This window comes from Parasteatoda tepidariorum, chromosome 5, assembly GCF_982258835.1.
Source record: "Parasteatoda tepidariorum strain Cologne lab strain chromosome 5, Ptep-v5.0, whole genome shotgun sequence".
Classification (NCBI taxonomy): domain Eukaryota; kingdom Metazoa; phylum Arthropoda; class Arachnida; order Araneae; family Theridiidae; genus Parasteatoda; species Parasteatoda tepidariorum.
This window is the reverse complement of record NC_141759.1, coordinates 34,105,048-34,124,989: the sequence shown is the minus strand read 5'-3', so window position 1 is coordinate 34,124,989 and position 19,942 is coordinate 34,105,048. Positions and strand designations below refer to the sequence as shown.

General features: G+C 31.3%; 1 protein-coding gene across 1 annotated transcript in view; it reads left to right on the top strand.

Moving 5' to 3' along the window:
- LOC107438594 (MAM and LDL-receptor class A domain-containing protein 1) overlaps positions 1-19,942 on the top strand; it is a 166,217-nt gene that overhangs the window by 77,749 nt on the left and 68,526 nt on the right. The window contains exons 32-42 of the mRNA XM_087163643.1: positions 1,322-1,581; positions 7,644-7,875; positions 8,045-8,167; positions 9,170-9,306; positions 12,055-12,169; positions 13,212-13,355; positions 13,455-13,604; positions 14,867-15,055; positions 16,786-16,935; positions 17,910-18,187; positions 19,297-19,522. Of these exons, the coding sequence (XP_087019769.1) occupies positions 1,322-1,581; positions 7,644-7,875; positions 8,045-8,167; positions 9,170-9,306; positions 12,055-12,169; positions 13,212-13,355; positions 13,455-13,604; positions 14,867-15,055; positions 16,786-16,935; positions 17,910-18,187; positions 19,297-19,522 (2,004 nt within the window). The remainder of the gene's footprint in view (positions 1-1,321; positions 1,582-7,643; positions 7,876-8,044; positions 8,168-9,169; positions 9,307-12,054; positions 12,170-13,211; positions 13,356-13,454; positions 13,605-14,866; positions 15,056-16,785; positions 16,936-17,909; positions 18,188-19,296; positions 19,523-19,942) is intronic.

The following is a 19,942-nucleotide window of genomic DNA, read 5'->3' as shown; positions in this document are numbered from 1 at the left end:
GGTAGTTTATCAATTGTGATTCTTGGCTTAATAAATTCAATTTAGTAGATTTTTATCCACCACTATTTCTAAAGAATTCGTAAGTTTATATAATTCACCACAATGTAGTAGTTATGTCATGCTACAAATTTCAAAAGTAAGCAAAAATAGTCAAATATTTGCAAAATTTAGTCTGTAGTTATTTACCGTTTTTTTTTTTAAAATTAATTTTGCGTGTCCGAAGCAGTTGGCATCTCTGAATTGCTGCATTATCTAGGCTCATAGTTTGCAAAGAATGGCATTACTTTTGATAATTCTCATCTAGGTTTTCATCTATGTTGCCAAGTGGCATTATTTAGTATAAACAAATGATTGAAAAATTTTTTACTAGATTAACCGGTTAACGCCCAGCGTCATATATGTAGGACAGTTCCTTTTTTCAAATACATTCATTGTGGTGGGAAACTTTTTTCAGCATTTTCATTTATCTGGATGAATTAAAAGATTCTCAGATACCAGAATGATTTAGTTTTTTCTGATTAGATCTAGAATTATAAGGAGCAAGTACTTTTTGATCTATCAATGACTTTTTGAATGTCCTAACAGTAGAAAAAACAATTAATTTCGATAATATATTATACCACTTTTTCCATAAAACCACTTTCTGTATCATTTCAATAAATAAACTCGGGACAAAACGGGTTAAGTGATAAGAAATACAGGGTGTCCCAAAAATAATGCAAAAAAAAAATAATAATAGAAGACTTAGGTTTTTAATTAAAAAGTTAAGAGTTTTTTTATATTTGTTCTATACAGTATTATAAGTATATATACAGTATTATAAGCATACAGTATTAATTATACATGGAATAGTGTATCGGGTATATATACTATTCCCACACGTACTCATTTACTGAGACTTTCAATTACAATTTTGCATAAATGTGGTTGAATTTCGTATATACAGCTTTCAATATGCTCTTTCAAGGCCTGGGTGGCTATAAATTTGTTGGCTTAAGCATTATTTTTTTCTTTCTTAGAAAAGTTATACAGCGTTATATGGTATGATCCGGATGGCCAATTTTAATTACGATAACGCAAATTACCCGCACAAAGAAAGACATAATAGTTTTTAAAATGTCGGTCAACATTGAAAACGCTTCGTTCTTTCGCATAACCCTCCACTTTTAATTATCCTGAACTATCAGCTATGTTTTTTTGTTCTTTTTGTTGGCAATGTTTCCTTGAATTTTGGAATAACCTTTGGTAAATATTAACTATTTTCTTACAAAACGTGTTTGAAACTAAAACCAGAAACATTTCTAAGTCATCAATATTACAGGAAATTATGCCGCACTGGATGGCACCAGTGGTACAATGACAAGTCCAAACTACAATTTCACCAAGCATTCTGGTACATGCCTGAACTTCTGGTACTTTCTGGAAGGCGGAAGAGAAACATTTCTGAGAGTACAAAAAACTGAAAAAGCAGCCAAAGATGATGTTATTTCCGTTTGGACGGAATATGCGGAACCCAACACAGAAGGCGAATGGATACATAGTCGAGCAACTATTAAAGATTTGGACAAAGGAGACTATCATGTAAGTGTAATGAGTTTTATGACAATTCTTTTAATTAAAAATCGTAAGAGAATATGATCATCAGTCACGTAATAAAATTGATCCGGAAAACGGTTTTTAAGTTCAATTATGGTGAAAAACAACAAGATTTTCCTGAAGGCAATAAGATATTTTGTACAGTATTTTGGTGTTATATACAGAGAAAATTTTAGCAAAATTTAAATTACCCATTTGCAAATTCTACTGAGGAACAATTTGATCTAAAAATTTCACCTTAAGAAAAATTGTGACTTTTTTTATTTAGCGCCAAGTCCTTCAATTGTGAAAATAAGGAAAATCTATAAACCTTTTCTCAATTATTATTTCTCATCACTGAATAGATAAGCAAAACAAATCATCAAGATTATTCGAATGAATCGATTCAGTGATTCGGATCACTGATTCAAATCACTTGCTGATTCAAATCATGAAATTATATATTCAAGTAATTCGTAACACTCGCTGTTGTATTAAAAATTTATCGCCTAATATGTCATAGAATGGTTTGACCACATTCGTTTGCTTTTTAACCCCTTAGGGACGGCTGATTCAGAAAAGCATTCGTACAAAATCAGGATCAGGACGTAATTAAATAAAAAACGGTAACTTAAATGTAGTCGTTTCTAAATTGACAGACTGACTTTGCTTTTACTTTAATTATTGTTAGTTTAATCATATATATAATCAATGTTAATTCGAAGTATAACTAAATAGTTTTATTTTGAACAAAGTAATCGTGAATTAAATAAATCAAACAATTATAACTCCGCCCACAAATAACTGCTAAAGAATTACTTTGATTACCAGTTTTATCTTTTTACCCTGGTTGATACGGTTTCATTCTGGCACGTATTTGTGACAGTCGGCCCGAAAGGGTTAACTTTGAGATTGGCTCTACCTCCTTGAAGGAAAGATGCGAAAGATTTTCCCACATTCTATGCCGATTTTCTTTAGATGAGCATATCTCATAGCATTATCATTAAAGCAAGATAACTTCTGTTATTTATCTCATTTTATCATCTAAAAGAAATGAAGAAAAAACTAATAATATAATTATCGATTTTTGATAAAATCATTACATGCTGGTTACCAGATTCTTTTTTTATTTTATTAATTATCATTCTTGTATATTTGTAAACGCTATCAGGTGATATGATGGATCCCTCAAATATAATTAAAAATACTGCATTATTAGTGAACAGGATTGCTTCCCACTGAGGGCAAGGGATACACAATGTTTTACGAAACTAATATTAAAATACGACAGTGAAAATAATTTATATAGACATATAAAAAGCAGATTGACACGTGGCCGTGTTCTAAAATTCCCGGTAAAAATTTTATGAAAGCTCGATTTTTTTAAAAAATCTACTGCTTTTGTTCACTATCTCTAGAAAAATATCTCAAAGATTGGAAAATATGCTTACTATAGACAAATTGAAGTAGTTGTCTTTAATAAAAAAATAATAATAAAGAAGCATTTGTTTTCAAATTGGAAAATCCTGGTTATTAATTTTAAGAGAGAGCAGAAAGTATTTATACATTTTTTACATTGTCACTACATTATATTGAATATTTTCTAAACCGAGAATCTTCCCCGCAGTCATGCATGTGAGCAGGTCTGTTTCTCATCAAACTAGAATTAGTTTCGATTTTATCAACACAATGTTAAAAATGAGAGAAAAGATCCAGGGTCAGGAAACACTTCTATACTAACTCCATGTAAACAATATTTCTTTTAGTAGAAAATGTTTTGAAAGATTTTTTGCGACAAAACATGGTACAACTTGAAAAGTGATACTAGAAGCTTTTAGAAATGGTGTCATTTTTACCCATGCAAATATTAACTTCCACTCCTCATTTAGGCCAATCCGAACTTTTCATGGGTAAAAATGACGTAATTTTAGAAAGCTTCTAGCATGACTTTTTAATTTCTCCATGTAAAATCTTCCGAAGCGTTTGCTTTTGAAAGATAGATTGCTTATTTAGAGTAATTACAGGAATGTCTCCATAATTTTGTCCTACCCTTTTATTTGGCTTTCTGTCATGTTGTTACATACATTGGATTTTTAAAGCAACTTTGTTAAACTGTTTTTTTTTGTATAAATGTCTATGAAATATAATAATATTGTGTATTATTCAAAAGCTTTTTACGTGCTTTTTCTTATCATACAAAATGTTTATGCATTTTCTTTTTAATATCTTTTCAGACACAGATTTCTATACATGAATACTCGCGATTTGCGTACTAGTTCTTTTGTGAATTCTAAAGTGGTCGTAGCGGTTCAGTAACTTCTAGAAACAGTAATGCTGTATTCGGTAAAGCCACACTTAGCACTAGGTTTACGGACGTTTCTTATATACCTATCACTACGAACACGCGTCAATTTGACGCATGAACGAATACATATAATAGCACTTACAGAGAGATACGCACTTGCTCCGGGCAGCAAATATATATTTTAAAGTGGTAGTTTATCAATTGTGATTCTTGGTTTAATAAATTCTATTTAGTAGAATTTCACCCACCACTATTTCTAAATATTTCATAGGCTTACATAATTCACCGCTTTATATTTGCAAAATTTATTTAGTAGTTATTTACCGTTATTATTAATTACTTTGGCGTGTTCGGAGCAATTGGCATATCTGCACTTAGAAAGCAATGTAATTACATGTTACAAGAAAAAAATGAAAATATGAGATACATATTTATGAAATATTCTGGTATTTTATTTTTCAATACTCGAACTAAGCAACTGAAACCTTCAAAATCTGACATCAATTGACATTCTGCGTTTGTTCTTTCTATTATTGCTTAACGGCAACAGTTGTTTATAACTTAGTTCATTTGAGATAACGATATCGGATAACTCAAAATTTTGTCTAAATTACGATAGCGTCAAATTGACGCATATCCGTAGAGATAGGTATACCACAAAGAGAATTTCAATATTTCACCGCTTTTGAAGAAAATAGACTTCAATATATATTTACCTCCATCAATGGATAAAAGTCATTACAAGACATTAAATAAAAATGCAAACGGGTTTTGTAATTTTCTTTATAAAATTCGAAATACCTCAAAATGACGCGTCCCGTAAACCTAATGTTAATGAGCTGACAATTCAATGTTGGTATAAAAAATTTAAAGATGGGGATAAAAGTCTTGAAAATGAACCACGTGGAAGGCCAGAGTCGAAGCTTAATGACACTCCATTAACCCTCCAAGTGGCGCTTGCTTGAAATAGTTTTACTCTTAAAAAGGACAGCTCTTTTATATAGTAAACAAGTCATTTATATCAAAATAAGAAGATTGAAGATTTTAAGATGACTGTTCTTTTTATTCAAAAACGAAAAAAAGAATGGTGACACAAGTGTTTCATTATTAAAATTTACTTTGCAGAAACAAGATAATATTTACTACTATAATTTATATTTATTACAAAAATGTATATCTGAACCTAAAGTCAAAGCATTTTTTAAGAGTTAATATGGTAAATAGCAGAAAGAAACATCCACTTGGAGCAAGCAAATATGAACTACCACTTTTTCGCATTTGGGGCTTTTCATAAGTAGACCACTTTTTTTGGGATCAAGCATTCACGGGTTAGAACATACCCGAGTCAAAATTTTTGATAGTTTTCCATTTATGGACCAATATAATTTTGATGGTAGCCATCAATAATTCAATTTTGAACTATTGTATTTTTGATAATAACCAACATAAGTAACCATCACCTCAATGTTGGAATTCGGACTGATTTATGATGGTCCAACTTAAGAATAGCAATTTGTTTCGATGGTTTGTTCATGTTGAGTTCTCAGTAATTTCCATCATAGTTTCTTAGAAATCAAATGATTTTTGATCCATGAGAATCAAACTTCTCTAGATGGTTAACCATCATAGTATTAAAGAAGCATTTTCCATCATGGAAAGGTGGAAGTTTGTTGGCATATCAAACCATGGACGCATAATAGAAAATGCTGGATGATGGTGACAATCAAATTATGTTGGACCATTATGAATCGCACTAGAAACAAAATATTTTGATGGAACCATCCGCTTTGTAAAGAAATATTTTCTAGTGGTAACGAAATTTAAGTTATTTTCAGTTTTGAATTTTTCATTATGAGTAATTTTTACAGCATTACATATCAAAATTTCAAGGCATCAAATGAAATGTAGCTTTATTTCAGTTATTTCGCGGTGAAGTTTATAAAGAGTTGGTGTAATTATGCTTATTCTACAAGTTTTACTACGAGTATTTAATTCACTTCTAATTTAATAAAACTTTTGAAGAAAGTGGAGCAGTTGGCATCCCGTCATAAACTTAATTACCATTCGAAGCTATTTTCCCGAAAAGTGTAGAAAATTAGCAACCCTGTATAGAAGACAGAATTTTTTTCATGCAAAATGAACCATCTTTATGAAGCACTTATGCTACCAGTTTTTTTTCTTTCATGAAAGAAGGAACCACTCGTTTAAGCCATGGCTGAAAGCCCTTAAATAGCAAGACGGAAAAGAGAAAAGACTGGTATGTAAGACATTTCATTCCAGCATTTTTTTCGAAAAAAATAAAATATCTGTAACTACCAAGATTTCTTTTATAATTTTAGCATATATATAAAACTGCTTCTAATTAAGGACAAAGTAGATATTGCTGATTAATTTATAAAAAGAATAGGTAAACTCCTCCCAAAAAACTAGCTATAACTGAAAAGGTTTTACTACCAGCCTTTCCTCTTTTCCGTCTCGCTTTCACCCCTGGTTTAAGCACTAGACTTATTCTATTAGCACTACCTTTTCGGGACGGGTGAGTCATGTGTTCGTACGGAATCAGAATGGAAAAAAATAAAAAGCGGAAGTCTTAATTTAGACAAGGCTTATTTTTTTATAATTTAACAGTCTTATTTTTGCTTTCAGTTTAATTCTAACATATCTAATTAATAATAGTTCAAAGTGTAACTATATAATTCTAATTTTGAATTAAGTAGTGATATATTAAGTAAATTAAACTTTTATTACTCTTCCCCCCAAATAAACTGATATCGAAATATTTTGACTACTAGATTTATTTATTTTTTACCCTGATTGCCGCTACCCTGAGAATGCATGTATGACTCACCACCTCGAAGAGGTAAATGGGCTAAATACACAAATTACCTACCTACTTTTCATATTGATTTCTAACTATAGGTGAGATAGGAGTACGAAACAGGCATGGGGAAATTTCCTTATTTATGTTAATAAATTACAAGTAGCAAAGGTATATTCTCTTAAGATGAGCAGATTTCTAAACTATGCAATGAGAACCAATCAGCATAGCGTGCTCAAAAACGTTTACGATTTGAGGACACCCATATAGTTATGGGAAATATTAATATGTCCAGCAAAGAATTATTTTAATTCATTACAAATGGCAGGTACTGAATCATCTTGTATTTCATTACCGAACAATTTTGATCTATGATATGATATTTTACAGTTGATTAACACTTCAAGTCCAGTTGATTTAAATTCGGAACTAAAAGGAAACAGCCAAATTAAAAATTCTGGTAGTAAGTTTTTGATTAAAAAAGTATGTATGTTGACCCTATGTTAACCCATAGGGTTAACATATGTAGAATAAATAAGCACATGACTTTAAAAACCTGTCTGAAGTTATTTTCCGACGATGGGATAAATTTAGCATGATATTTTATTTTTTTATTTTTGTTTGTATTCTCTGTAAGATAAAACAATCTTGATTAAAAAACGCATGAGCACTTCTGATTTTTTGATATTTCACTGCCTATAAAAGAAGATGAGATGTTTTCGATGAAATTCACAGATATTATAGGACGTGCTAAGATTTGAGGATATTTAATGTTATCAAATAGGCTGAAAGTTTTTGAGAACAATTTTTGAAACTCGAGGACTGTCTTCAATATTTGAGCTCCTGCTCATCTTTTATTCTCTTCTCTTATGTTCTGCCCGGGTTTGATGACTAAAGTTTTAGCTAAATCTTTATACAAAGATCATTTATAATATTTTTTTTTAGATTATTATGTATGCAGAGAAAACGAAAGGCACTTACGTTGCTGTGGATGATTTGGCTGTCGAAGACGAAACCTGCCCTGCTTACGGAAGTTGCAATTTTGAAAAGGACTTTTGCACTTGGAGAAACTTACCACAACCCATCAGTACCGGTCTTCAATGGATTAGAAATTCTGGCAGCACTCCAAATAAGGGTACTGGTCCATCGTTTGACCACACGACAGGAACTGCTGAAGGTGAGATTTTGCTAATAAGAAATGGTTTCCAGAAAAAAAACTCATGGAATAACAATGTATTTCATGTTTCAAGAATATTAGAAAAATCTGTAAATTTTTTTTACCCAATAAGCTTTTAAAATACTATCCAAATAAAATCACATAATTATTTACTATTTCATTTTTTCAGGGTGGTATATTTATATTGATGGAAATTTTGGATACGTTGGACAAACAGCAGTACTGGAAAGCGAAAATATGCATTTCTCTCCGAATGCCTGCTTCAGATTTTGGTATCACATGTACGGAGAAGGTAAAAAACATTTTTTTAGGAATGATTGAGATAGAGTTTTATAGAAAACTTGCATTTGTTTTTAACAATGTTTTTCGTATCTTGTTGTTCTTGTACAGAAAATATGAATCTGCTACTTAAGAAAACTTTAAATGAGATGTCACATTAAAATTAATGCAAAAATTTTGACTTATGACTATTTTTGACTAACTTGACTATAAACTATTTATGACTTATTTTTCAATTGAGAAAGGAGAGCAAAAGATATTTGATATGAAAATACTTTATACAAAAGATAAAAATGTAAGATGCCATATTGAACCGTAAACGAAATTTGCATTTCTCTTTTACTGTACATTTCAAGCTTTGATATTATCTATAAAGAAAGAGTAAATATATTACTTTGAATGTCTTTACGTTCAGACATGTTATCGAAATAAAAGCGAGTATAAACAAATGCGAGCAATGAAAAAATTGCCAATTTAGCCTGCTAAATAAGAAACATTGCTAATCGGTAAGAATAATAACACATAATATTAGTATAAGTTAGCACAACACAACTAAATTAATCATTTTCATAAAAATTTAATTATATATATACAGGGTTATTCATAATTCCCTCCGGGGTTTCGAAGCGTTATAGTAAAAAAACGAAGACGAATATAGCAAAAAAGAAGATATGAAATTATTCCGAAAGTATTCAAGTTTTAATTTAAGCAGTTGCCGGTAGATGGCAGTAACATGTACCACTGAAGCCAGTTGTAGTAAAGAAAAATGGCGTTTACAGGAGGAGGGAATTATGAATAACCCTGTATGTATAATTAAATCTGTATGAATATATATATATATATATATATATATATATATATATATATATATATATATATATATATATATATATATATATATATATTCCATGCTACTTAATTATAAGTGTGTGTTTGATCATAGACAAGCACCATAAAATCCATGCATAATGATGTAAAAATAATAAATAATTATCTTAATTTTTCCTTGTTGTAGGAACTGGTTCTTTGCAATTAGCATATGTGAATCAAAATAATAGTAAAGCACAGTATGAGTTGACAATATCAGGAAGCCAAGGAAGAAACTGGTATCCGGTGAAGAGATTGGTGAAAAATTTACCCGATGTATACAGGGTAAGTTTGGTATAACAGAGTAGCCACAACCGGGCAAAATTTAAACAGTGGTGATAACTCTTTAACGAGGCTGCTAGAAGTTTAAAAGAAGTTAATGTCATTTTAATTTTAGAAATTAAGTTGGTTAGTTTCACAAATATATTTTAATATGCTATAATAAAAAAATTTTAATTTAATATATTATAAAATATATTTATTTATTTCAATATACTATATAGTATATTTAAAACCCACCAGTCTGTGTTGGGGTCAGAGAACTGGCCTTGCATCAGAAAGGTTCTGAGTTCAAATCCCTGGCAAGGCATGGATTTTCTTTCCTTCTCTGTACTATCTGTCCTTATTGTGAGCGCAACGTTGGCCCACCTAATATGGTGCCCCTGAAAGAGTGGCCGAGAGTGGACAGCCCTTCGTATGGCGAAAGTTCATTCTCCAAATGGGCATTGGGAAATATATATATATTTATTTAAAAATATAAAGGAATTAGTAAAAATTCAATTTATTTCTTTAATCATTCTCTACCAATTTTTAAATTTTTACCAGTTGTGGTACCCTTTATGAGAATTCATATTTCAATATTTTCTTAATTAAATGAGTTCTTTTAATGAATTGCTCAATTTATATAAATGATCGGGTTTTTACGAACTAATTGCCAATCTTAATGATTCAATAGGGTAATCTCAAATATAACGTTATCAAATTAATTGGGTTACTAAATCGTACACAAAAACGTACTTTCTCGAGAAAAAAAACCTACTTTTTTTCGACTTATTCTCATTTTTGATAATCAGAACAGGAATGTATACAATAGGATACAATGGGAACAGTAGGATACAATAGGATAGGATATACGATAGGAGATAGGAATGTATAGAATGCTCTAAATAAAAAAAAATTTAAAGTCATTTTAAGTAAAATTTGCTTGAAGAATCCATTTTACTCTAAACGTTTATCCTCTTGATTAAAAAGGGTGGCTTCTAGTTTGATTATAAATTAGTGCTAACAATTAATTAAGTTACTTACTTTATCGGAATAAATATACCTTTTTTCCGACTAATTTTGATTTTTGATCATTATTAACTGGGGTTAACCGCGCTGTAATTTTGCCAAGAAAGCCTCTTATTCAGAGGGATACATTTGTATGATTCGGTATTTGTCACCGTTTTTTAAAAGTTTTCTCCTGTGAACATGCAATAGAAAAGCTATTTAATCATCAAATCACTGAAGTATAATTTCTTAAAAATTACACAGGGAAATTTTCTATTCTTGTTTTTTGTTGCATGAGATTTTTGATCTGATCTTAGATACTTTTGCTGCGCTGATTTAAACTCTGCAATCGGTTCACTCGAGTGAATACTAGGTGCCCCCACTTCTCCGTAACGTAGAGAGTGGTAGAAAGAAGGCAATAATACATGTCACTAAAGTCGAGTGCCTTTTGTCTATAAGTGTTATTTTCAAAGGAGCAAAAACGTGTATATGCATGCATATCAACTTATACGTTCTTTATAAAGTTTTGTATTCAGACAAAAATGAACTAAACTTAAAAACAACATTTTGAAAAATAGTATGCATCTTTTTGAGCAAAGTTTATTTCAGATTTGAAATCTCAACACCCGATTTTGATAAAATCAAGTATTTGTATTAATGCAACAACAACAAAAAATCTCCACAGTTATTATTCCGGCCCGTATGCTGGTCAAGGAGTTGACCTCTTACCAAGAACAAAGAATAATGTGAGAAGAAGTCTAACTTCTTCGATACGTAGCTGGGACCTGCTATAGGTCCTTCTGTATGACAAGAAAAGCCCCAAAGGTTTTTGAGCCGACTCGTGCGCACATCGTTCATCCATGGTAGCGTCTCTAAACTTGTTTAAACAACACATTTTTCTCCATCTTTAAAGTGACTGTCCCGATATCTATTTAAATTATACTAACTAGCAAACTCCCTGCCATTGCAGTGCATGTTGGACCTTGGCCTCACTACCAATTTTCCTCCAAAGTCGCCTGTCTCTAGCTCTTTGTTTCCAGTTTCGGACTTTTAGAGTAGTAAGGTTTTTCTCCGACTTGTCCAACCATCTTTCGGCCGGCCTTCCTCTTTACCTTTAGTCCTGTCACTGTCCCTTCAATATTTCTTAGTGCCTCTGTTTTCCTCCATTCTCTCAAAAAGTCCTAGTCATTGAATTCTCTTTGACCTATACTAAATTATACACCTATGTTAAAATAATAAGTTACATATTTTTTTAATAAATTCGTCACGAGTAAATATTTTCCTTGTTTAATAAGTAAGCCTTTTACAAAACCATATTTATGTCTGTAAAGAGCAAAATCACGAGCGGAGGGGAACGGGGTTGCTTATGGAGTGAGGAGGGAGGTTGTTTTCCTAGCAATACTTCCACACCTCGATGAAGTCAACCGGTGCCTCCAGAACAGGTTTACATGGGGACTTATGAGAGCTGATCTTCTTCTCACTTATACATTCTTTACTATGAAGGTCCCAGGTTTTAATCCGGCTTCAGGCATGGATGCAATTTCTCTCTCTGTTCTATCAGTTCTTTTTCGTGTTGTTGGGGTGACGCTGATACACTTATAGGGTGCCCTCGAAAAAGAGATCAGCAATATGGTGGACATTGGAAGTAGAAATTATTCGTATAGGGCTTCTATTTATATTCGTTATAAATTATGATGAATAATTTACTGAATAAAAAAGTGAATGATGAATTAAAAAAAATTCAATAAAAAATATTACTTATAGATTAGATTCCTTGGAATAAAAGGTGATGGTGGTGACATTGCTTTGGATGACATCTCCGTTCAACCTGATACATGTGATGACGTTATCACTACTACGCCTGAACCAACTAAATTTCGTAAGTTATGACTTTAATCATCTTATCAAAGGACAAACAAAAGTTATTGATAACTATTGATATATTTATAAATTAAATTTATGTACTAAACAAATTCGAGTAGCATCCATATCTTTACATATTAAACCCTTTGAAGCGTATCAACCATTTCAGAATGTAAAAATGAAGTATTTAACTTGGTTTGTTCATAAATTTCTATTACTGGGAATGGATTTGCGTGTTGGGAACCCTGAATCCTCTATTTATCACGATTCCATGAAATTTGATTTTTATGAAAAGGTTTTTAAACGCGACACTGAATATGATGGAAAAAAATTAAATATGTTTCCTTAGAAAAAGTGATTTTAGTATTTAAATAAATATTTTTCCGTCATATTTACAGTCAACTGTTTACTTATTTTAGTAGTTTCTTGGAGACCAGTCCCAATGCAATTTACAGAATGCTATTCCGACTGCTAATTTGTGCTTTCTTTATTTCTTTTCAACCATGCAGTTCATTTGTAAGAAAATATGCAATAATACAAATTTCTGCATTTTAGCTTACCAATCAATAAGTAACATTTGACCTTTTCAGATATTTTTTTAAACAGCTAAGCATCCTTATTATATCTTTTAATAGAAATTAGGTTTTATATTTGAAGTATTTCACATGTTCTGGCGAACTTTCACAATATGAAGGACCAGGATCAATAGAGTTCAATGATTTTTCCCTTAAGTGGCATTTTTACATTCAGCTTTTCCTTAGCATTAAATCTAGATATTTACAATGCAATTTACAGGAATTTACACCGGATAACATCACAATAAGCGGAAACTTTTCTACAAATAAATTGTGTTTTTCTTCAAACTTGTCTCCTGAACAAATTGTAAATGTGACTTATCATTATTATTCCTCTAATATCTTCATATACCTCAATCTAAAAGAATTTTTCTTATCCCACATAATGAGATTATGACCGAACTAGAGATTATGACCGATATGTTTTTCCAGTTTTCTATGTATTATGACAATCATCCTAATTAAGACCTGTCCAATTTACAGCTCCAACCGTATGGGATTGTGACTTTGAAACCGGTGACTTCTGTAATTGGGAACAAGGTAACTCATGGATAGTTCAAGATGGTAGAAAAGCGTTCTTAAAGAAAATGGGACCGGCTTACGATCATACCAAAGGAAACGCTTTAGGTAATTACAATTTTTGATAGTTAAACGCAGTGATAAACTGAATTCATAAGTGTTTCTTAGATACCTTTCAATATTGTGTTCTAAAACTCATATTTTTAGGCCGATATGCGTATTACCATCCTATAAACAACACAGGTAATGAGTTAGTGAGCAAGCTGATGGATGTGGCCAATTATGATTACTGCTTTAAGTTTTGGTTTTATATGCACAGCCCAGTTCCTGTTACTCTAAATATATATCTTCTTAAGGGTAAGTTTAATTTAGCTTTAAATTTTATTGCTTTGTCACCATTGGGAAATTGCCTACCCAAATGTTCAGAGTATTCAAGGCAGTAACGTTTGAAATATATCTATTTATTCAAACTAATTCATAAAGTGCTTAACTTTTTCTTTAAAGTCTATAATTAGAGTGGTTACAGTTCTGTGATAATGGATCGCAGGTAATTAAAGGATATTTTCTTATCAGTATTCGACTCTAAGCCAGTCACCAAGTTTTGACAACAGTGGGCAGTATTAAGTGTGAAATTGAAAAATTACAGAAAGAGACTAATTCGTAGATGCAGAAGTGTAAACCCATAATTGACATCTAAGTTTTAACTGTTTGGAACTACAAGGAACCAGGGAGTGGCGTAAATAGGTGCCAGCATGGGAATGTTCTGATTAATTTGTGTCTATGAACTAAATCTGCCTTCGCAACAACATAGTTTTTAATGTAAATATATTTATAATTATATTTATAAATATATTTATTAATATGCCATGTAACACTTAGATATTCAGTTATATTTTTTCTTGAAATAAGTAAATTATAGAAATAAATATGCATATTAATTTTTAGAAATTTTTCTTTTAATCTCCTTTTATCCGTTGGTAACGATAATGTAATTTTACTAAAAAACGTCGTAGCTGCATGAAATAAAATGTGTTTCTCACACAGTGTAAAATATCATTATTTATTTGCATTTGTACAATATACCAGCTGCTAGGTATTCCGATAAATAAACCAAGAGCAAAAGAGCATAGAAATGTAAAAATTATTGCGTTCTGCTTCAAAAACAAGATCATTTATTTCGCTAAAGTTTCAACTAAGTTACATAGTTTGCTAACAGATGGCGTTTCTAATTTAGATAAACTGCAAAGCATTGTTTTTAAAATAATCACTACTTAAAGCAACAACAGGACACAGTCCAAGCGCAAAATTAACTGACACTATTGTAAATATATTAATTGAAATGATAAAATATACAACAGAAAACTTTTTTTAAAAGAAAAAAATACAAGAAACTGCACTACCACTTGAGGAATTTTGTAACTAATAATAAAACTTAAGGACAATAATAGAATAATTTAATAATTAAATAAATTAACCGATTCCCTTAGCAGAACATAGCAAATCGTGTATTTTTATCACCTTCCGTTTATATTTAAACGACTTTTCAAAAAGTCAGTCATTTTTGATCACATTTTTGGTGAAAAATTTTAACATTAATGAGCCAAATGCACCTAATTTAGGTGAAAAACTTGAAGGACCTTTATGGGTAAAGAAATCGAGCTCTGATGCCAAATGGAATTATGGTTCATATTCCTTAGAAAAATCATTCAACTCATCCATTGTTTTCAAAGCGTCTATGGAAAAACAAAGAACTGGAGACATTGCTTTAGATGATTTTTCAATCAATGTTGGAAGTTGTTCGATCATTAGTAAGTATAGACTCACACAAATTGTGCAACACTGATGACATTAAACAAAAATTAATTAATTGGCATAATTATATTAAAATATTGTTGACTGATTATTCTACTTATTCTGTCTAAACTTATCATTAATTTATTTATTTTTTACGTTCCGTAATTTAGAAGTACAAAAGGCAATTGAAAAGTACAATGAAATCGAATGGTTTGGGAAATATAAGGATGAGCCACCTTTTCTAATTATCTAGAGAGTATTTTTTGCAGAAAAGCGCCGCGATTTTCATGTAAACAATAAGATGTTTCATCGTACTGTGCTGACATCTAGAGCGAGTACTGAAAAGTACCTATCTAGGAATAATACCCTAAGATCATTTCGATGTAAAAATAAAAACTGTCAACTTTGTTGAAGTGTGGCTTATCATTATATCACCCCAATCTTTTTAAATTTATGCTTATTAGTTGTAATTTCAACCTTAAAGTAGCAATCTTAAAGCATAGTTTTGTTTTTAAGTCAAGATTACTGGGTCATAGTAGCCTAGTGGTTAGAAAATCAGATTTCGATCCGGAGGAGCCTTGACTTCACTAAGACCCACCAAGTACACGCGATATACGCGCTTGCAAAATCTGCGGAATCGAAAGTCATGTGGTCAATCGCTCAGCAATACCATGAGTGCAAGGATCTAGAGAAAAAATTTCTTTCCTTTCAGATCTATGTCTAAATTGAGGACAAAGCCTCACAAATGAGTGCTGTTGCTCCGTGAGGTTCTGAGCTGAGAAGTACTTTCATCCTGGCGGTATTCTCTTGTCAAATGAGAAACGCATATACTGATTTAAGTAGCAAGAGACTAATGGCTGGCAAGCTTGGCATGTTCAAGTGTCATTAGAAACAACAAGACTACTAACTGTTTATTTAGCTTCCATAATTTACTATTTGTTTTAAAAGCACTATTAAAATTATGTAATAGCAGTGTTGTTGTTGCTGCACGCCCCCATTGGCCAGCAGTGCTAGACCAGGTCCATGACGTTATACACCCTCAAAAAATCCAACACCGTCAATGAATCATCTGCTAAATCCTGCTTGGAGATCCCCAGGCACGCGAGGATGTGGTGTTGCGAAGCCTGCTCTGAAGAACAGTTGGTACAAATTTCAAAGTTCTTGGATCCTTCCGAAAATTTCATTGATTTAAGGTGACCACTTCGAAAGCGGGCAAGAAGAGTTTGTTCCTGTCTATTAAAACCTTGGGCCAGGGAGCCTCCAGGTCGAGAACACTGATACCATGGGTGCTTTGGGGGGACACTCCAAGTGATCTTGTTTTTGTGTTTTATTTTTGAGAAGATTTCCAAAAACGTGAGGGGTGCCGATGGCACAGAGGACTCGCAAGCACCAGCTTCAGCCAAAGCGTCTGCAATCTCGTTACCTTCAAGATCAACGTGGGAAGGGATCCACTGCAGTAATTACAGCAACATAAGAATAAAATAAGAAATAGTGTAAATGTTTCTGATGTTATTGTTGATACATTAATTTGATTAGTAATGTTGATACATGCGTCTATAACCTATGTGATATGCAATGAGTTTTGACACCGACTTGGATTTGGATTAAATGCGAGAGAGCGAGATATCGTACCAGAGTTTGGAAACCACTGGTCTACCCTATATGACTGTGTCATTTAAATATTTGACCGTTTAATATTTAACAGTAAACATGTTTTATAAATTTTTACTTAATTAAATTTTAGAAGGGCAACCGTGTGATTTTGAGTCGGCAGACCTCTGCGGCTTCAAGACTCAATCAAATGATAAGATCTTCTGGGAGAGACAGCAAGCAAAGAGTGTGTTAAACTTGAAGAATGGACCTCAAATCGATAAGACTTACGGAACCAATGAAGGTATTAACCAATAATTTTAATTAATCGATTTTGCACTCTATTTTTGAAAATTGGCATATGAAAAGAGGTGCCAACTATTACGATTTCTCCTTAATGTTTAAGATTTTATAATTAAAATTATGGTTGAGTAATAAAAATCCGTAATAATCTGCTTAAAATAATATTTTTCCATTTACGTAGAGTTATGAAATTTCATTGTTTGCTACCAGTCTGAGAAAAAAAATTTCTACTCTTTAAAAAATTCTTAAAACATTAAATACAAAACAAAAACGATTTTATGGAAACAAGTTATATATAAAAGCAAAGAAATATCATATTTTCCCCTTCCAAGAATATATGACGAAACTTAATCTTCTCTTCTTATAGAAAAGCAACAGAACATAATAAATTCTGGTTTTTAAACTAATAGTTCTTATTACCACACATTTAGTAAAAAATTCGAACTAAAAAAGGAATTTAACCGAATTAATGATTATTATACCATGCTCCAAAATATCATAGTAAAATTATCAAATTTTATCACTTATTATAAAATCATATTTTATTGTTAATATTACCAAAGCATATCGGTAAAAATTACAGTGCTTTTTAGTACCTCCATAGAGCCAGAAAGACGGAGATTTTAATCACATTCTAATACTTTTGACCATCCTTTTTTTTTCTGTGTATGATTTTTAATTTAGTATCTTTTTTCGAATGTTAATATTTTTTACTTAATAGTAAATTCATGCATAATTTTATTAATTTCATACATCTATATAGAATTAAGTAATATATACATCACAAAATTGCTCTAATTTGAATTTCGTTAACGTTAACTGTATAAATTTCTGTGTTATCGTACTTTTAATAACTGATATCTAGTTTGGAAAGTTGACATCTCTGGATCTATCATTTCCATTATTCAGAATATATATTTTTTTATTTGATCTTTCTGTTTGGGAGAGAGTAAACAGCATTGTTATTATTTATAGGTCACTACATGCTAATAAGACCATCGAACACTGCTAGAATAGCTAAGAACAACAAGGCTTGGCTTATAATACCAAATGTGCCAAACACTGGTATTTACAGCAGCTGTGTTCAGTTTTGGTTTCAGTTATCAGGCAGTGATGTTCGCTCCTTGAACATTTACAAACGAGCTGTTGGAGCTGGCATACCTCAATCTGCGTTATGGAGCTATGGTTTTAAACATGGCAGCAATGCCTGGAGAATGGGACAAAGAACAATCGACGCTCAGTATGTACATGAGGTAAAAATAATACCACGATTCCTTGCATATCCATCGATCTGAGATTTTCAGTGAAAATGTCATTAAAGCAGCAGCGTACTATACATATGATTTCTGAATCTTTATTTCGCATCTAATTTATTCTTATGCCTTTCTCCCTAGTGAATTCTATAGCTTCATCTGTTAAATTATTTTTTTTTTTTCAAATGTTCACTTAAAATGATATTTTGAGCTCCGTTATACATATATATAAATATTTTCTTTAAAAATTTTGCTTTTATTCCTTTTTTTACTTTTATTTTTTGATTTTATTCTTTGCTTTTATTCAATATTAGTGGTGGTTCGGTGGGAATACGTCTCCCTCAATAACAAGAAGTCCTCCTCAATATTTTAGAGATATTAAAAAATTTTTGAACTATCATCAATTTTAATTCCTTAAAGTTAAAATCAAGAAGGAGATTTTTAAAAAAAATAATTAACCTTTATTAAGGTACTTAGCACATTTAACAAATTTTTCCCTGATGTGTGAAATTCCAAAAACTATTGTAACTGTGCAATTGAATTCCATCCCCCTAAAAAAATTAGTCTCCTACGACGCCCATAAGGAAAATACATGAAGTAGTCTCTTTATTCATTCTTTATTCATTCTTTATTCATTTAGTCTCTTGATAATGACAAAATATTTTAATTCTAAAATATACACTACTCCATAGTTCGTAGTTTACAAGTCGATTAATCAGAACAATACTTTCAAAATAAAAAAATTTAAAAAACTGTTTGAAGACAATTGTTTAGAATTTCTCATGAATACTGCATTTTACATTTTTAAAATAAGAATATTGTATGGGTTTTTTTTCCTGCAAATATTTATATACAAGTCCTTTAAATTTTTATTATTTCCTGAATTCAGGGATATATAAATCCTCTGAGAAGCAAAAAAATCATTAAGCACCTTTGTCACTGCCTTTTATATTTAAAACAGCGTCCTCATGACTTATTAGTACTCACTAGCTCCATCTATTAGAATAGGTGTGATTCATTCTATTGACCTCTTTTTTCAAAAAGTTAATATTTTTAAAAATATCATCGATTATATAAAGTTTTTCACTTTGTATATACTTATTTCGTAGATAGTTTTTGAAGCAACAATGGACAGGGGTGTCAATGGATTTGTGGCCTTAGATGATGTCGTCATCAGAGACAGAGCATGCCCTCCTCCTGGTTCCTGTGACTTCGAGTACGATTTGTGTTCATGGCAAAATGCTGAATCAGATGTAGACCTCAAGTGGATGAGAAATACTGGTCCAACACCGACAGCAAACACAGGTCCAAATGGCGACCATACTCTCGAAACAGGTAAATAATGAAATATTTATGAACTTGTTCCATTTTATGTCTGCTTACGAGATGAAAAGAAGCAACTTTGGTCAAATTTTAAAACCAAATATTTTAATCTCAATTTATATTAGATTATGATATTAAGATATGCTTTTTTTAGATATATTTTTTATCTCTAAAGAACTTAATTATAGGTCATAAAAGTTCGTTGGAAGTAAAAAATGAATTTTTCAATGGGATTTTTTTTCCAGAACGTAGAATCACGGGCAATCAAAGATGCAAGGTGCGTTTTTATGGCTATTTTACAGCATAAGAATCTTCCCCTATATTCTGTATAACGTAGTCTTCCATTCTACGTATCATCTTGTGATTGTGGTTAAAAAAAATCCTTATTTGAAGAATGGGATAAAATATTAGCATGTGAGTTGTGGGCTTTAG